This window comes from Salmo salar, chromosome 11, assembly GCF_965601325.2.
Source record: "Salmo salar chromosome 11, fSalSal1, whole genome shotgun sequence".
NCBI lineage: Eukaryota > Metazoa > Chordata > Actinopteri > Salmoniformes > Salmonidae > Salmo > Salmo salar.
Window position 1 is genome coordinate 12,342,758 of NC_138301.1, and position 19,614 is coordinate 12,362,371.

Genomic DNA, 19,614 nt, shown 5'->3' on the forward strand with positions numbered 1-19,614 from the left:
AAATACATCCATAGGTACACCTCCAATTGACTCAAATTATGTCAATTAGCCTATCAGAAGCTTCTAAAGCCATGACATCATTTTCTGGAATTTTCCAAGCTGTTTAACTTCTTATGGGCAGGTTGGACGTTAGCGTCCCACCTGGCCAACATCCGGTGAAATTGCAGAGTGCGATATTCAAACTACAGAATTATAAATATTTAACTTTCATAAAATCACAAGTGTATTCCATCAAAATAAAGCTTAACTTCTTGTTAATCCAGCCTCAGATTTCAAAAAGGCTTTACGGCGAAAGCACACCATGGGATTATCTGAGGACAGCGTCCCGCATACAAAAGCATGAAAAACATATTTCAACCAGGTAGGTGCGCCACGAAAGTCAGAAATAGCGATATAATAAATGCCTTACCTTTGATGATCTTCTTCTGTTGTCACTCCAAAAGGTCCCAGATACATCACAAATGGTCCTTTTGTTCGATAATGTCCTTCTTTATATCCATAAAAACTAAGTTTAGCTGGTGCGCTTCAGTCAATAATCCATCCAGTTTCCCTCCATCAAAATGCATACAAAATGAATCCCAAATGTTACTAATAAACTTTTCCAAACAAGTCAAACAACGTTTATAATCAAACCTTAGGTACCCTAATACGTAAATAAATGATCAAATTTAAGATGGAGAATCGTTATTGTCTTTACCGGAGAAAAATACCAAAGAACGCACTCTCTTACACGCACTTGGAAACACTACAGCCAAAATGGGAGCCACCTCGAAAAACTACAATTTCTGGCTCATTTTTCCAAAAATCAGCATGAAACTCTTTCTCAAGACTGTTGACATCTAGTGGAAGCCCTAGGAACTGCAATCTGGGAGGATTTCTCCTTATAATAAAAATGACAGCCATTGAAAACAGTGGTAGGCTGAATTTTTTTGGGGGGGGGATGATTTGTCCTCGGGGTTTCGCCTGCCATATCAGTTCTGTTATACTCACAGACATAATTTTAACAGTTTTAGAAACTTTAGAGTGTTTTCTATCCAAATCTATATGCATATCCTAGCTTCTGGGCCTGAGTAACAGGCAGTTTACTTTGTGCACGCTTTTCATCCGGATGTGAAAATACTGTCCCCTACCCAAGAGAGGTTAAAGGCACAGTCAACTTAGTGTATGTAAATTTCTGACCCACTGGAATTGTGATAGAGTGAATTTTAAGTGAAATAATCTGTCTGTAAACAATTGTTGGAAAAATTACTTGTGTCATGAACAAAGTAGACATCCTGACCAACTTACCAAAACTATAGTTTGTTAACAAGAAATTTGTGGAGTGGTTGAAAAACAAGTTTTAATGACTCCAACCTAAGTGTATGTAAACCTCCGACTTCAACTGTATGCCAAAAGTGTGCAAAGCTGCCATCAAGGCAAAGGGTGGCTAATAGAAGAATCTCAAATCTAAAATATATTTTGATTTCTTTAACACTTTTTTGGTTACTACGTGATTCCATATGTGCTATTTCATAGTTGAATTCTTCACTAGTATTCTACAATGTAGAAAATAGTACAAATAAATATAAACCCTTGAATGAGTAGGTGTTGTAAATCTTTTGACAGGTAGTGTATGCAAATACAATTGTAGACCTTTGTTTTATTTCTTCAAGAGCTGTTACACTATAAGGGCATTTTCATAATTTTCACAATTTCTGTGTTATTTTGACCTCTAGTGTGGAAACTGCACTGTTTCTTTAAGTCAAGGCATTTTCACTGTATGTTTTCACAATGTGTCAGATATATAATGTACCTGAATGTCAATTTACTTTTCACCTGACATGACATACAATATTGCCATTGACAGTTTAGTTTATTGTATTGCTTTTATAAAATGTAACTTCTATTCTGTACTGTCTTCTATTTTATCTCCTTGAGTTTCTTATAGTAACATAATCATTTCTAACAATTCATTATCTATTTATATTATTTGTGTGTAATTTTGAATATGTGGTAATGCGTCATCATAGAACTTGTATGTAGTCTTTCAGAGACCTCATGAAGAGACAACCATTGAAAGTCTCATCCTGTTTTTATGCCCAGACAAATGTTATCATTGACATACAATGCTTTTGGATAGAGTCCATCTCTATGGAGTGATAATAAGCAATGTTGTGACCATCGCAGAGGTTATAGGCTGAACATTGTTAGCTTTAGCAGCCTGTGCAACAGTCTGATCTCAAAGAGAAGATGTAACCAGGTAAACACAAACGTCTAGCGTTTGAATCTCATCACAGATAGCTTTTGCATTTTTGTTAATTAGCAACTTTGCAACTACTTACTACTTTTTAGCTACTTTGCAACTACTAGCATGTTAGCTAACCCTTCCCCTGATCATAAACTTAACCTTTTAACCTAATTCCTAACCTTAACCCTAATCTTAACCCCAACCCCTAGCCAAGATAACATCATCCTCCAAGCTAACGTTAGCATTAACAACCTAGCCACCTACTGTAGCAAACGTTAGCAACAACAAATTAGTAAATGTAACATATCATACAAATTGTAATTTGGACTCTATCATACAAAATGAATGATGGACATCTACAAATGTATACATACCTTATGAAATGTAACAAAGCATACTGAATGGAGGGAAACAGATTTTTATTTACTATGTTATGTCTACCGCTGAGTCCAGGTTGTGAGTAAACACCCTCACACCGAAATGACTCACTGTCTCTCAGTCTGACCAGGATGACTCAAAGGCTTAGGGCTGGTTCCTCACTTAGACCTCAACCCTCAAGCTATACTTTATGCATTCAACCAAGGTTTCAGGTGGACTTCATAAAATGGAACACAATTCCTTCAGCGTCCTCCCATACTCTGTGAATATGATTTTAATCTTGAATGATCATTATGCTCAAGACTTTGGGCATTACACCATAGCTTTGAAGGCTAGAGTAAGAGCCAATCAAGGGTATCATTACAGTACCTGGTATTGATGATGACTTTTAATAATACATTATGGCTAACCTAGGAAGTTGCCCAAAATACCATGTAGAGAAACATTTGTGCATTGACGGAGTTGAGTGGGACATGCACACAACACTGAGCCCGGTGTGGGTTTAGAAGAGGATCATAGGACTACAAAAGGTTATGGGTAATGAGAGCCAGGTCTGTCAGGTGACTGTGTAAGCTTGTCTGCCTTTCTTCAGGCCCCGCTACATCATTTACTTACCTTGACAGCTGACATGTTGCAAATGTTAATACGAGGAGTCATGTAAAAGAGATTATGAAAAATGAATGTAAAATGTAATGTCAAGTAGACTTTCTTGTAGAAAACAAGTTCAGGACATGTTCAGGGAAAACAGGAATAAATATGTCCTTACAAAGAGCTGGTTAGCATGCGGAGGGCAGAAAAATTAGTTCTACATCTGTGATCCTCCCAATAGAATTACTGACCTTATATAAGACAGAAATGTCATGAATGCATTTGTTCTCTGTCTCACACTCATATTACTGGCTTTATGGCTTATAGCCAACACTAATTATAACTATCACTTCTAACATCCCTTTTTGTGACCCAGATAACAGCTTAGTAAATGTAGTGTTTAAACATAAAATAATATTAACACAGTGTGTAAAACTTATAAATGTCATATGATTGAATAAGAAATATGTTTTTAGGGGAGGGCTGTCCAATGTAATTTGATTCAGGTATTGAAGGAGGGGAAAGTATCAGGTGCTATTTTATGTCGTCCTTTCCCGACATTGAATTATTCACATCCAATGGTCCGCTCCCAAACACATCCTCACACCTTTGACAGTCAGCACCGATCTCTTGCATGGAACATCTGATAATTGTATTTGCTTTAATTCTTTTCACATCACATTGTCAGTTTGATTGACACGTGGCAGAACATTTCAGGGTCGGTCTCCCTCCACGTGAAGCTGTCAAAGCCTGACTGGAATCCACTCCGTCTCCTGGAGAATTCTCCCAGGTGGTTTGGACTGTCTGCCTGTCTTGAAAGTGCTCTGCGTCTGTGGAGGAGTCCTCCTGGACCTCCTGCCTGCCATCTGAGGATTTACACCATTTCATCAAAAAAATTGAAATGTCATGGCTCAATACGTCTCCCACAGTTGGAATCTAGGGCAATGGCTTATTTATTTCATTTCCTGTAAGCTCTTTGTTTTCATTATTATTTTGTCATTGTTGTTTTTTTCTCACATTTTCGTATGCAGAAATGCATGTCTGTCAACAGGTCTGTGCTGATAGGGATGAGCAGTTCCACAGTGAAATAGGATGAGACCCAAGGTCATGTGTGAAGGGAGATGTGGTTGGGAGGGTGGGTGGAGGAGGATTGCAAAGACCATTGGGGAATTGGATTAGTGAAAAAGCAAGGCATTGGCTAAACTTTTGACTTGGATTTTGCTTTGAGAGAGGCTATGTTTAGAGGGAGGGGCATTTAGTTTAAAGGAATATCCATGTATGTTCTGTGTGGCATTGAGAGCATTCAACTATTGAATGTATGCATTCACATGCATATAATATACCTTAAAGGCCTTGTTGCTCTTGGTGACCTTGATGTTTCTGACTGGCAGCCTTAATTAAGGGCAATTCACATTTGTTGATAACATGTTTTTCACATGCCAAGTGTGGCAATGAATGCGTTAAAATATTGAATGTATGCATTCAAATAAACATTCAAAATAACACCCTTTCCATGCCAATAACATGTTTTTCACATGCCAAGTGTGCACGTGTGTCCTTTCTGAAAGCGTTTGAGGGATTGGCACCACACAATGCACCGTGACAAAGCCAGTTCTACAGTTACAATGATTTTGGAAATCCACATAAATATTAGCTTAAGAGGCTTTTTAATGGTCAATGTGTCCTCATGTTGTTGCTATTGGTGAGGTTGTTGAATTATATATAAGGTTGCTGCCCTTGAAATGCTCTTCCGTCTTGCTTCAATCCACAGTACAGGGACATCAGAGTGAACAAGGATGGTTGATTTGGATTTGAATTTAAACGCAACATTACATTGTACCCCGTCTATCTTGTGACTTTCCCACCCCTCCTTAGTCTGACCCCTGTGAAGTTTTTCAAACGAGGTCAAGGTAAAGTCACAAGGAAAGGAGAGAATGTTAAGGAGGATGGTAGTGTTGATGCTCCTGGGCCATGCAGACTTCACTAATGACCTATTTGTATGGAGGGGGACATTAAGGAGCCACTGTTTGGAGACTAAACCAGACTCAGGTCCACTTTAGTTTTTAAAGAGCCTCCTATACCGTATTGTGCTTGAATGTCCTCTCCTGCTAATCTGAGGCCTGTAATTCATCCTTAGATTATAATTATTGACTTCCTACTGCTTTTCTCGTACATTCATCCACAGGAACCTCTTGATGGATACGTCTCCATTAGTCAGTGCACCCAAGGGATTGTTGAGAACGGTTAGCTCTGTGCTGCATGTAGAACTTCTGATGATTCTCTCTATTTGTGTAGGTACTTTATTGATCGCCACACCGATCTGGAGAGGCAGTTCAATGTTAACGTAGACGATGGGAAGATAACGTTGGCCAAACCACTGGACCGAGAGACAGATATGTGGCACAACATCACAGTAACAGCCACTGAAATCAGTAAGTAACATTTCCAATAGAAATTGTTACGCTGTTTGTGGTCTACTACATAATTAACTAAATGCAATTTCCTTTTCATATCAATGCAATGATGAAGGACGAGTGTAAACTCAGGGGGAAGACAGCTGCTTGTGAACACTCAGATCTGTTTACTAACACAGTTTGAACGACTTCATTGTTGCCTCCAACAAAGGAGTGACCGGCCTTCACAATCCTCTATAAACTAGTCTTGCATTTGTAACCTATCTCATGTTAATGACCATAGAGTGTGATACAGCTCAGTAGTCAATTTGTGGAAGTGCAAGTACATTAGGAAGTATCAAATGAACAGTTGTAAACACAAACACCAACGTTGTTTGCACCAAAGCCAGCTTCCATTAGAGATGCAGGAACATCTGTGATCCAGGAAGCTGACTGACTATACAACATCTTCGAGGTAGAACTACAAACAACTTAAACCATGTGTAAAACTTTATTTGCATACAGATTGTTTCAGGGGGACTGTATGTTGTTATAAAATGTAGTGCACACCTTGAAGCTATTTTGAATGAGAAATGTAAAATTCTTGTAACTTGCTCTCCCTCCCCTTTCTTAATCAAATGGAAACACACTAATTGTCACAACAATAAAAGAATATATAAAAAATATCCCGTTTTTTTTATATCAAAGTTATGCTATATAGAGCATACATTCATGGCATGTTATTGTAAATGCAATGTGTCTCTGTTGATATTCATGCTAGTTTTGCCATGTCTGGTGTTAGACATTTCACTGTGCCTTTCATGACTTATGCTAAAGTGACTGTGACTCAAGACAGCAGCATCAATGAACACACTTAATCGAAATTTACCAAAATAAATATGTCTGTTTACTATTCTTTGTGGATTGGAGCCAAGCAGGAATCCTCTCTGGCGTGAAGAGGAAGAACTGTGTTTCCAGTCCAATTCCATTGCCATTTGCCACCCAAACGGTGTTGCGTTCTGCTGCTTGCACCAGTTGACATCTGACTAATCAGATTGCAATGCTTGCTGCGGTGGAGTGAAAGTCACTTTAACAGAGCACAAGGAAAATGTGGACACTTCTCTTTTTCCCACTCTGTCCATCTATCACCTTCTAGCAAACTGTCTATTTTAGTTTCTCTCTGTTTCCCACTCTTTCTCTCCTCTCTTACGCTCACCTCTGGGCATTTTGTCCTGAAGCATTCTTAAGTGTAAAATCCTCCACTTGCTGCAGTGTTATGTGAGTGAGCTAAGGGGTGCTTATATCACAAACTTGTATGACAACCATATATCAAAACCATTTTCTGTTTTTCTGTTTTCAATGTGACAACATGCATCATGCACATTATTGTTTTGAATGTTAGCTATGTGTATGGTCTCACAAACATACAAAAAGAGGAAAGGTGTCAACAGCCAGAGCGACATCTATTGCTCTATGGACCAAATTATTAGCTACAAGTTAGTGATTGCAACACTTATTAAACACAATCATTTATCTCAAAAGGGACTGTCAATTATGGGCGATGAATAATCCCAATAAAAATCGAATCTAATTAAATTGCCCTTTATTATCTTTTTAGACTTCTGCTGCCGTTGATTCATTAATATGCATTTTTTTAACCCTCATGCATAAAACATGAGCGTGTTCAGGGGATTTCAAAAGCACTTTGAATGTGATTTTTTTTTTCTCTCACCACTTCTGTTTTGCATTCTTGGTATTAGCTACAACTCAGATTGATGTGGCTTCTCATCTGTCTTTCTATCAGCCTAGGGATTTTTTTTTAAAAGAACAGAAAAAAAATAATCTGGGTCATGGAATTTACCTGGGATTTAATTTCCCGCTGTATAGTATCCAATGTTATTGTATTCATTGTCTGTTGTTGGGTTTTGTTTATCAGGAAACCACAGCCAGATATCACGGGCTATCGTGGCCATCCGAGTGCTGGACATAAATGACAACGCCCCAGAGTTTGCGACGGAATACGAGGCTTTCCTCTGTGAAAATGGCAAACCTGGCCAGGTAGGGGGCATTCATCAAGGCTGCCATTGTCGTCTCCCCCTGCATCTCCTCCGTAATGATCAGCCATGGTGAATTATAGCCTATTTATTTCACTGGGAAAGTACAGAGGCAGGAGTGTGGCCTTTCTCTGAGACACTCCTCCCCTGACACAACACATAGAGACCGAGGGAAAATGAGAGCAGTCAGAATTGATCAGAGTGAATCATAATTCAGAGTTGTCTTTCATGTCCTCCTCCAGATGGCACAATGGATCTCTAGCCAAAATTCTGGACAAGTGCTTTGCATTCTCCTTCACATCAATCCTATTCATTCAGACGACTACAATAAAAAAAAAGACCAATGACCGAGATAGCTGAATTCTCATTTCTAATCAATCACAGACATACAGCTTGATAAGAACTATGATGGCAGGTAAATAGATGAACCCAGAAACCAAAACTGTGCCAGGTGAGACAGCACCACATTGATAACAATCTCAAATTCCTGGAATGAATGGAGGATATTTTTCATTTTCTCTGAGCCAATGTCACGGTCAGGCTTTTTGTGATGGCAAAAAAAAGTAATGGATGACCTATCTCTCTAATGGTATTGGGCTCCTCTCTTTCTGTCTGTGTTTCCACAGGTGATACAGACAGTCAGTGCTGTCGACAAGGATGACCCAATACAGGGACACTACTTTGAATACCGCCTCATCCCAGAGATGTTAAACAATCCTAATTTCACGATAAAAAACAATGGAGGTAAGGACAGAACCTGTGACAGAGAATGACAAAAAATGTCTTATATCCTGCAGCATATTAGTCCAATTGAAGATTCAATCTGGTTGGATTACCGTACCCAGTGGTTAGCAGATGGGCAATAGCCTGGTCATCAGCTACTCTTTACTCCCCAGTGCATTTTGAAAGAAAGTAAATTAGTTGAATCCAAATCGTCTGCGGGTAGTCTTGCAGCTCATTGTAGGGTGACTTCCTGAGAGCTGTTGCTGCATGGCAGATGGCACTACATTTGTTTGCTAAATACGGTGATTGGTTTAGCAGGCTTCCCCCCCCCCCCCCTGCTCTTTTCCATTACTCTCACTGAAGAGCCCACGCTCATCCTGATGTTGTTGCGTAATGTTTTCAAAGAGCTTGGGGCGAAGAATCTTCATCTGGTTCTGTCCAACTGTTTTGATGTGAAGGCTGCAGGCAAGAGGAACTGCTGTGTCTAGTTGTTAGTAAAAGGAAAATATAGAATCAGGACATTAAATGCACCAGCCTCTTTATCTAAATGGAAACCTGCCACCATGGAAACAGGTGAATTAAGAGACAAATAGGAAAAGTTGCTGAATCTAGAGGAATTTATAAAGAAGAAACCACAGGCAATATTGAAGCAATATTTTCACATGTAGATATCATTAAGATATTAATTCAACTGCTACAAACTAATACACATATATACTTATCCATAACAGTAGACAGGTTTTTACATTTTAATCACATTTTCTCAGCCAAGATTTATAGTGTAAGAAATCACTCTTCTTGTTAATGTCTACATTCAAAAGTTTTACTTGACCTTAAATGGCTCTCAAGTAGATTACTAAGAAAAGCTCATCCATTGTTTCAAAATGACCTTTTTGCCTTAGTGCAGATTGCCATGTCTCATTTTCGATTAATTGAAAATGATACTTTTCAAGCATTACAGAGCTGGCTACAATTTCAATTTCATCCCCCTGAAAAGATAGAACAAATATTACAACAAATATTATGGCTGAACTCAAATGTGCTGGTTGATAAAATACCTGTATTTATGGGAAAGATGTTTGAAAAGGGTATTTTGTTCTTAAATGATATTGTAAATTGGAATGGTAGAGTTATGTTCTTCATGGAGTTATCATAATTGTATGGGAAGGTCTGCTCAATCCAAGAGTACAACCAATTGATTACAGCATTACCCCAAAAATGGAGGAGGCAGGTGGCAGCGGGAGGAGGTAGGGAACTGGTCTGTCTGCCCAATATAAAGGATCAAAACTGGTGGATGAATAAAAATAGCATAAATAGGAAAGTATACAAGTTTAATTTGAGGACCAGGATGTTGACATCTGTGCCATACAGATTGCAAAATAGTTGGGAAGAGATTTTTGATGTACCGATTCCATGGTAAGCAAGATTCAAGACTTTGTGCTTTTCAGCTAAAATTATTATATAGAATTCTTGCCACCAACAAAATGTTGAATATTTGGGGCATAAAATCATCGAAGCTCTGCAGATTTTGTTGTGAGGATACAGAATCAATTGACCATTTATTTTGGTATTGCCCTCAGGTAGCCTGTTTCTGGTCTCAGGAATGGCTGAAAATGCATAGCATTGATCTAAAATTGACCCGAGAAATAGTACTGTTAGGAGATCTGGAGAGACCGGGTCAGTCAATTACTAATATACTAATACTCTTAGTAAAATGATTTATCTTCAACTTGTAATCTGTGGATTCTGTTCGATTAGATAGATTGAAATTGTACGTTAAACATCACAGCATAGTTGAAAGATATGTGTTGCGTAGAAACCCGAAGTGGGTGGCCAGCTGAGATAGATGAGATGGGCTGAGGGAAGCTGAGGGTTGGGATGTGGAATTGGAGACAAGTGGGAGTGGAGTTGCTGTGCGGGAGATAGAATGATGGGCAAAGATAAAAGTACAAAAACAAAGTACAAATAAAACATAATAAAAAGTATGTTTGAATGACACTTAGGTGCAGTGTTTTTACAACTAATGCCGGTTTGCCTGAAGCTGATGCCATGCAGGTGTTTGTACACATGCATATACACACACTCTCATTCAAATAAACGCATACAAGAACACACACATACATGTAATAGTGCCAGACATGCACACAAACATATACAGTTGGCATTGCTGTTATGATTTTAGTTGTCCTTGATGTCCTTTTAAAAAAAAAAAATTGTTAAAAAAAAAAAAATGGCATTGTTTGCTGTTTTCTTCTGTCTTTTTCTTTTTTCTCTTTAGTTCGTTCTCTTGGTTGTTGGTGCATTGGGGGGGTTCTTGGGGGTGGGGAATGGAATTCATTTTATTTTTCTTCATGGGGGGGACTGTGGGAGGGGTCTCGAATGGTTGAGGGACAGCTATTGGGGAACTGTGGGGGGGATCTTGGAGGGTTCGGCTTCACGTTTTTTGGCCTGGTGGGAGATCTGTCAACGTGCCCTTGAGCAGGGCATTGACCCTGGATGCTTCTGTGTGTCGCTCTGAATGGGAGTCTGTTGGATGACTGGTATGATGTAGTTGTTGAGCGGCTTCACTGCAAATATATTGTATGTTTCAGATATTGAATAAAAATAAATAATAATAAATAAATACAAAAAAAATACAAATGTCTACATCTAGCTGTTGTGAAGTGTCAGTGTTCTACATGAGAGAAATATAGGCACAGCACTTGTATAACTATTTCCACCTGCACAGAGCAGGCAAAGCCACTCCAGTGAAGAGTAGCAGACCCTTTGAACTTGTGTGCTGGTTTGTTTGTGATGATGACTCTAATTGCAGTGAATGTGCTGTGGAGAGGATATGTGCTGTGGAGAGGATAGGGTTAGCCAGGGCCAGGGAACAGGGTTAGCCAGCTAGAATATCCTACTGCACACAAGCTGTTTAGGCTTTAACCTCATAGTCTTAAGTTAAAATACCTCAGAGAAAAGTGCAGGTATCTATTGTGATAAATGTGATACTGCTGTGCACTTAAGATTGACAGGATAGGAACCAGCATTTTACCAGGCGCTCTTATCCAAAGCAACTTACAGTAGTGGTCTCCCGTGGGAATCGAACCCACAATCCTGCCGTTGCAAGTGCCATGCTCTACCAACAGAGACATACACTGATTGAACAAAACAGGTGAATCCAGGTGAAAGCTATGATCCCTTATTGATGTCACCTGTTAAATCCACTTCAATCAGTGTAGATGAAGGGGAGGAGACAGGTTAAAGAAGGATTTTTTAAAGCCTTGAGACAATTGAGACATGGATTGTGTATGTGTGCTATTCAGAGGGTGAATGGGCAAGACAAAAGATTGAAGTGTCTTTGAACGGGGTATGTTAGTGGGTACCAGATGCATCGGTTTGAGTGGGTCAATAAAGGAAAGGGAAAGGGGAGAGGGATACCTAGTCAGTTGTACAACTGAATGAATTGTCACACTGCTGGGTTTTTCATGCTCAACAGTTTCCCGTGTGTATCAAGAATGGTCCACCACCCAAAGGACATCTAACCAACACGACTGTAGGAAGCTTTGGAGTCAACATGGGCCAGCATGTTCATGTGGAATGCTTTCGACACCTTGTAGTCCATGCCCCGATAAATTGAGGCTGTTCTGAGGGTAAAATGGGGTGCAACGCAATATTATGAAGGTGTTCTTAATGTTTTGTATACTCAGCGTATACTGACATACTGTATACTGGACTTTTTGTATACATTTTTATGATGGAGACACTTTTGTTATGAAGTTGCTACAATGTGATGGACAACATGTTTCCTTCAGGCTTTATTGCTAATGTTTCACGTCTCTCTGTCACGCATGCTCAGACAGAGGGTAGACAATTGAACTGCCCTCATGGAAAAAGCACATTAATTTCACATGTGAACACGTGAAGTGTTCCAAAAACACTTTTTCATGTGATCACGTGATCTCATGTGAAGTTAATGTGATAACATTCGGCAACATGTAAAGCCACATGTGATAATATGAAACTACACATGTTGAAATGTGATCACGTGTAAAATGTGTTCCAAAAGCACGTTTTCACATGATTTCAAATGTGAAACTTCACGTGAAATCATTTGGCTTTTCTGTAAGGGCGAAACTATCAACAACATATTTTCCGTTACACCAACTTGAGTAGACTCTTACAGGAATAAAAGTGTTTGACAATATGTGGGTGAGTGGATATTATTAGCTAGATAATGAACACAGAGCTCACAGAAGTGTCATCAAAGAGCCCCTGGCACCTCTCGGAGTTGCCTTGTATCATCATCTAAGTCAGTGTGGCACTCACGTCTCTTCATTTCCACATCTTAGTAAGGGTATGACAAAATAGGATTCAATCTCTTACAGAGTTCTGCTATTAGAATATGATGAGGAGGAAAGTGACTGAAAGCCATCAGCAGAGTATACACGTGAGACCACAAAACAAATGGCAGGCCAATGCAACTGCTGTTTTTCTAGTGTCATAACCTCACCCTCATTTGGAATTGCCCAAATTTAAAAATGTTACTGGATTGCAAAACATTTTGGTTTGTCACTACAAAAAAACATGCTCTTACTCAACGGAAGCTAATTTGCTAGATGTTTTTTTTTTTACAACTGCTTTCTCTCCCCACAGACAACTCCATCAGTGTTTTAGCCAAGCATGACACCTTCCGGCGCCAGAAACAGGAGATGTATTTCCTTCCCATAATTGTGACTGACAATGGAAATCCTCCAATGAGCAGCACTAACACGTTGACCATCCGGGTGTGTGGATGCAGCAGGGAGGGAATAGTCCAGTCATGCAACGTGGAGGCCTATGTCCTACCCATTGGCCTCAGCATGGGAGCTTTGATTGCCATTCTGGCTTGCATAATTCTACTTTTAGGTAAGATAATACTGATACTTAATGCCATTTGATTACATCTGAAAAATACAGACACGCAACATTGGTAGACTTCTACAAACATTGTCTTTGTGAGCATGTGACTTTGACATGTCCTCTTGTTCGGCAGTTATAGTGGTGCTGTTTGTGACACTGAGAAGACACAAGAACAAGCCACTTATAATCAAAGATGATGAAGATGTGAGGGAGAACATCATCCGCTATGATGATGAGGGGGGTGGAGAAGAAGACACCGAGGCCTTTGACATTGCCACACTGCAGAACCCTGATGGAATCAATGGCTATCTGCCCCGCAAGGATATCAAGCCAGACCTGCAGTTCATGCCAAGGCAGAGTGGTGGCCCTAACGGTGTGGACGTGGATGAGTTCATCAATGTCAGACTCCACGAGGCAGACAACGACCCCACAGCCCCTCCCTACGACTCCATTCAGATCTATGGCTATGAGGGCCGGGGCTCCATTGCTGGGTCTCTGAGCTCCCTCGAGACTGCGTCCTCAGACTCAGACCAGAACTATGACTACCTCAGAGAGTGGGGTCCGCGTTTCAGAAGACTTGGGGAGCTCTACTCAGTGGGTGAAAGTGATAAGGAGACTTGACCTTTGATCAGCAGAGACCCTTTGATTTTGTCCACATACTTGTGTATTATGCTAGGGTTTGCCGGCTTTTAGAAACAGCTGTTTAAAAAAGGGGGCCACCTTTCGTACTCTTAGATTGAAGTATAGCGTTCATCATCTATCACATTAAGCGCTTTGTATTGTTGAGCCAAACTTAACAATGTCTATATTAGGAGGTCTATGATTCTTGTGGAGTGTAACTTAGATTCCGTCGTGGAGTGTCTAGCAGTATTTGGGGTATTTGTCATTTGCTGTGACTGCCAGAAACATAAAGACCTGGATTCTTGGTAGTTGCCTGATGAAAGAAGAGAGAGGGATTGTGTGAGCTACAGCCTTCTTGGACAACGTGGAGATTCAACCACAGAACAATGGTACTACTGAGTGGCCCTCATCTCAGATCTCTACCCACCACCCAGCTAATCAAAGATAAAATAGGAAACTAAAAGAAAAAGCAATATTTGATTGACATTACAATGTTGAATGTATGTATTATTTGAAAAAGCAAAATGAGAACCACTACAATATTGGCTTCAAAATTAATTTGTTTAGATATCATTTGATACCAGGTGGCCACATTTATAAACTGTCTGAGCCAGACGGCTTGCTTTATACAACTATTTGTATTTACACGCTCCAAGTGTGGTTTGCAAATATTATTAGCCTATAAAAGACTAAAGCGAAAGACAAAAAAAGAGAAATGTAGAAACTTTGAGGCCTTCTTTTTACAGAAGCAAGCATTAAATACAATTGTATTCACATGTTTTTTGAAAATGATCGTGTTGATTCCTCATTATCGTTGTATGATTTGTTTTTTATATATCTGTTCTTATTTGCGTTTGTTTCTGTGCTACAGGTTATAAGTGAGTAAGAGTTTAGAATGATCCCTTTTCTCAACTGTTCTTTCCACCGCTGAAGCTATTTCATCACAGCTGAACTTGTTGTTTGGATATTGCTGTTAATATAGTATACAGAGAACAGGAATTACTGTATAATAAAACATTGGATGGAAAGGGAACTTTTACACATACAATTAATGTATACTGTTTATCATTATTCTGTATACAGACAGAGTGACCAGTGACCATATAAGCACAATAGCTGGGATAATTTAATTGATGTGAATATTCGACCCCTCAATTTTATTTAGGAACCACTGGTAACAAAACCCACAAAAATTAAATACAGACTCTTGCATATTGTGCTACACTGTATGATATTATACAAAAAATACATGTACATAGAGTTACTGATAATATCCGTAGCTTTCATTGAGGTGGTAGGTTTTGTCTATGCACGTTAGCTCTTGCACATGAGAATCTAAAATGGCACTACAGCTGCGTGCATACTCAATTTGTACTGATACGGTATATGGCAGTTCTCAGTAGACTTAATAATATATATGAAATAGTCTTACATGCAGATCATATTTTCTACTGTGCTTTAACGCTTATAAATGTGTATGTTTAATTATTTACTCCCTGTAATGTAATCTAAGATACCCTGTATTGTTTCCTACTTTGTGAAATATATTTTTATAAATATTACTGAATGGGTTTGGCTTTCTTCAGCAGCTAAGATGGTTGGAATAAGAGAGTTTTGCACAGTTCCTACTTGAATTATCTATGTCCGTCATTGTGCATCAGGAAGTACCAATATCAATATGTCATCATGTCACATATCTTATAATTAGGAAGAATGTATTTGGCAGTTGATGCACTGACTGGTTTTAAAACCTACAGTCAGATCCGAAATTATTGGCACCCTTGGTATCTTGTTCAAATAAGTTAGTATCTAATTTGAACGACTTAATTGTTATTGTCTAATTAGGCCTCATTTTGTTATGCAGGGCCAGTTGTGTTTGTCCTTTGCTGCAACCATTCATCTACTGATGCCATCCACTGATATGTTTATTCATTGACAGTTCTTTGATAGGGCCTGTAAGTGGGGAAACAAGATCTCACATTTGACCAATTTGACTTCAGATTCTGATGTTTATCCACTTTTCTCCAAACGTTTTGGAGTTGCTCAGCATCATCTTTCATTAATTCTCAATGCTTAAGTTAAGGTTTACGCAAAATAGCATCAAAGATCAAATCAAATCAAGTTGTATTTGTCACATGAACCGAACAGGTGAAGACCTTACAGTGAAATGCTTACTTACAAGCCCTTAACCAACAATAATTTAAGAAAAAATGTGGACACCAAAGAACTTCAAGCTCTCGATCTGTTCCACTAAACCCCTGCCCGATGAGAATGGGGTCATGCTCAGTCCTCCTTTTCCTGTTGTTTCTTTGTCTTCTTCACATGAGCACCACACGACCAGGTCTCTGACCTCCTCCCTATAGGCTGTCTCATCGTTGTCGGTGATCAGGCCTACCACTTTTGTGTCATCGGTAAATTTGATGATGGTGTTGGAGTCATGCCTGGCCATGCAGTCATGAGTGAACAGGGAGTACAGGAGGGGACTGAGCACGCACCCCTGAGGGGCCCCAGTGTTGAGGATCAGCTTGGCGAATGTTTGTTCCCTACCCTTACCACCTGGGGGCAGCCCGTCAGTAAGTCCAGGATCCAGTTGCAGAGGGAGGTGTTTAGTCCCAGGGTCCTTAGCTTAGTGATGAGCTTTGAGGGCACTATGGTGTTGAACGCTGAGCTGTAGTCAATGAACAGCATTCTCACATAGGTGTTCCTTTTGTCCGGGTGGGAAAGGGCAGTGTTGAGTGCAATAGAGATTGCATCATCTGTGGATCTGTTGGGTAGGTATGCAAATTGGAGTGGGTCTAGGGTTTCTGGGATAATGGTGTTGATATGAGCCATGACCAGCCTTTCAAAGCACTTCATGGCTACAGACGTGAGTGCTACGGGTTTGTAGTCAATTAGGCAGGTTACCTTAGTTTTCTTGGGCAGAGGGACAATGGTGGTCTGCTTGAAACATGTTTGTATTATAGATTCAGTCAGGGACAGGTTGAAAATGTCAGTGAAGACACTTGCCAGTTGGTCAGTGCATGCTCAGAGTACACATCCTGGTAATCCTTCTGGCCCTGCAGCCTTTTGAATGTTAACATGTTTAAAGGTCTTACTCACATCGGCTTCGGAGAGCGTAATCACACAGTTGTCCGGAACAGCTGGTGCTCTCATGCATGTTTCAGTGCCTCGAAGCGTGCATAGTAGTAATTTAGCTCGTCTGGTAGGTTTGTGTCACTGGGCAGCTCGTGGCTGTGCTTCCCTATGTAGCTGTAAAAGTTTGCAAGCCCTGCCACATCCGACGATCATCGATTCAATCTTAGTCCTGTATTTACGCTTTACCTGTTTGATGATTCATTGGAGGGCATAGCGTTTTTTTTAATAAGCTTCTGGGTTAGAGTCCCGAATCCTTGAAAGTGGCAGCTCTACCCTTTATTTCAATGTGATATTGCCTGCAATCCATGGCTTCTAGTTGGGGAATGTAGGTACAGTCACTGAGGGCGACATCATCGATGCACTTATTGATGAAGCCAGTGACTGATGTGGCATACTCCTCAATGCCATCGGAAGAATCCCGGAACATATTCCAGTCTGTGCTAGCAAAACAGTCCTGTAGCTTAGAATCTGATTCATCTGACCACTTTCTTATTGATCGAGTCACTGGTGCTTCCTGCTTGTAAGCAGGAATCAGGAGGATAGAATTATGGTCAGATTTGCCAAATGGAGGGCAAGGGAGAGCTTTGTACGTGTCTCTGTGCGTGGAGTAAAGGTGGTCTAGAGTTTTTTTTCCCTCTGGTTGCACTTTTAACATGCTGATAGAAATGAGGTAAAACTGATTTGAGTTCCCCTGCATTAAAGTCCCTGGACACTAGGAGCGCTGCCTCTGGATGAGCGTATCTTTCCTGTTTGCGTATGGCCATATACAGCTCATTGAGTGAGGTCTTAGTGCCAGCATCGGTCTGTGGTGGTATATAGACACATACGAAGAATACAGATGCTTATCATGAGATACCCTACCTCAGGCGAGCAAAACCTTGAGACTTCCTTAGATTTCGTGCACCCACTGTTGTTTACAAATATATATATATATAGGCCGCCGCCCCTTGTCTTACTAGAGGCCGCTGTTCTATCCTGCCGAAAAAGCTTAAAACCTGCCAGCTGTATGTTAATCATGTCGTCGTTCAGTCACGACTCGGTGAAACATAAGATATTACAGTTTTTAATGTTTGGTTGGTAGGATATACATGCTCGTAATTTGTCTATTTTATTATCGATTGATTGTACGTTGGCTAATAAGGCCGATGGTAAAGGTAGATTACCCTCTCGGCGATGGATCCTTACAAGGCACCCTGACCGTTGTCCACAATATCTCTGTCTTTTCCTCCTGTGAATGACAGGGATGAGGGCCTTGTCGGGTGTCAGGAGTAAATCCTTCCCATCCGACTCGTTGAAAAAGAAGAATTCCTCCAGTACGGGGTGAGTAATCGCTGCCCTGATATCAAGAAGCTCTTTTCGGTCATAAGACACGGGGGTAGAAACATTATGTACAAAATTGTAAGGAACGATGCTGCAGAAGAGAAGCGGGTACGGGGAGTTGACATTTAACCGCTGAGGTTGTGGGAGCCCGATGATCCGGCTGAGGCATAGCAGCCTGACAAGCCGGCTGGGCTTAAAAACCTGACGATCCGACTGAGGCCTGACGTGGGAGGGGCGCCTTCTGAGCCAACCGGGGCAAGGAAACCTCTCGAGCCAGCTAGGGAATGGAAGCCCAACGATCCAGCTAAGGCACCCCCAGGTTCCATCGGCGGTAGCCCCCGGACCCAACATCACCCCCAACTGAACCGCCAGCACTCAACGATGCTTCATTTGAGGGCTGCTGCTTTCTGTAAGGAATGACGCTGCAGAAGAGAAGCAGGTACGGGGAGTTGACATTTAATTTGGAAAAGACATACAACAGGACAGGAACAGCTTCAGATCTGGGAAACACAAAGACATATGACAATCAATGCAGCAGCGGGAACAGAGCTGGGGAGCTGACAAATATAGGGGAGGTAATAAACAGGTGATTGAGTCCAGGTGAGTCCAATATCGCTAATGCGCGTGATGAGGGAAGGCAGGTGTGCGTAATGATGGTGGCAGGAGTGCATAAAGCTGGGCAGCCTGGCGCCCTCGAGCTCCAGGGGGGAAGAGCGGGAGCAGGCGTGACACAAAGTAAGTTACAAATAACTTGAAAAAACATACACAATAGTACAATTGGTTACGGGATCGTAAAACGGCGGCCATCTCTTTCAGCGCTGCCATACAGTAGGCAAGGAGTTATTTTCTTCATATGCATCTTTCTTTCGATGCCAAAACCACCACTGGTGTGCGTGGCCAAATATATCTATTTTCATGTCATCTGACCACAGCGCAGGTTTCCAATCCAAGTGCCAATGCCATTTAGCAATGTCCAGGCGTTTACATTTGTTGGATGACATGAAAATAGAGCTTTTTGGCCATGCATACAGAATCTCTTTCTCTGAGCAATTCTTTTAGTACAAAATAATATACTTTTCAACCCCCCCCAAAATGCATACAATACAGCTCAGTATTTGTATTATTTATTTCATGCAGTCTTTTTTGATTATCTTTATCAAGGTTGCCAATAATTTTGGGCCTGACCGTATTTCCTCAAGAATTCTGTCTTTGCTGTTGGCTTGGAAAGAAAAAAAACATTGACATTTGAGCCAGTAAAGTAAAAAGTATGTTACAATCAAGATTATTGACTGTG

At 40.5% G+C, this 19,614-nt stretch overlaps 1 protein-coding gene across 1 annotated transcript in view; it reads left to right on the forward strand.

The window, feature by feature from the left end:
• Window positions 1–15,427, forward strand: part of cdh8 (cadherin 8) — a 99,033-nt gene extending 83,606 nt beyond the window's left edge. The window contains exons 8-12 of the mRNA XM_014126498.3: window positions 5,489–5,625; window positions 7,523–7,644; window positions 8,267–8,384; window positions 12,999–13,250; window positions 13,378–15,427. Coding sequence (XP_013981973.1) covers window positions 5,489–5,625; window positions 7,523–7,644; window positions 8,267–8,384; window positions 12,999–13,250; window positions 13,378–13,865 — 1,117 coding nt within the window. The 3' untranslated portion in view covers window positions 13,866–15,427. The remainder of the gene's footprint in view (window positions 1–5,488; window positions 5,626–7,522; window positions 7,645–8,266; window positions 8,385–12,998; window positions 13,251–13,377) is intronic.
• The last annotated feature ends 4,187 nt before the right edge of the window (window positions 15,428–19,614 follow it).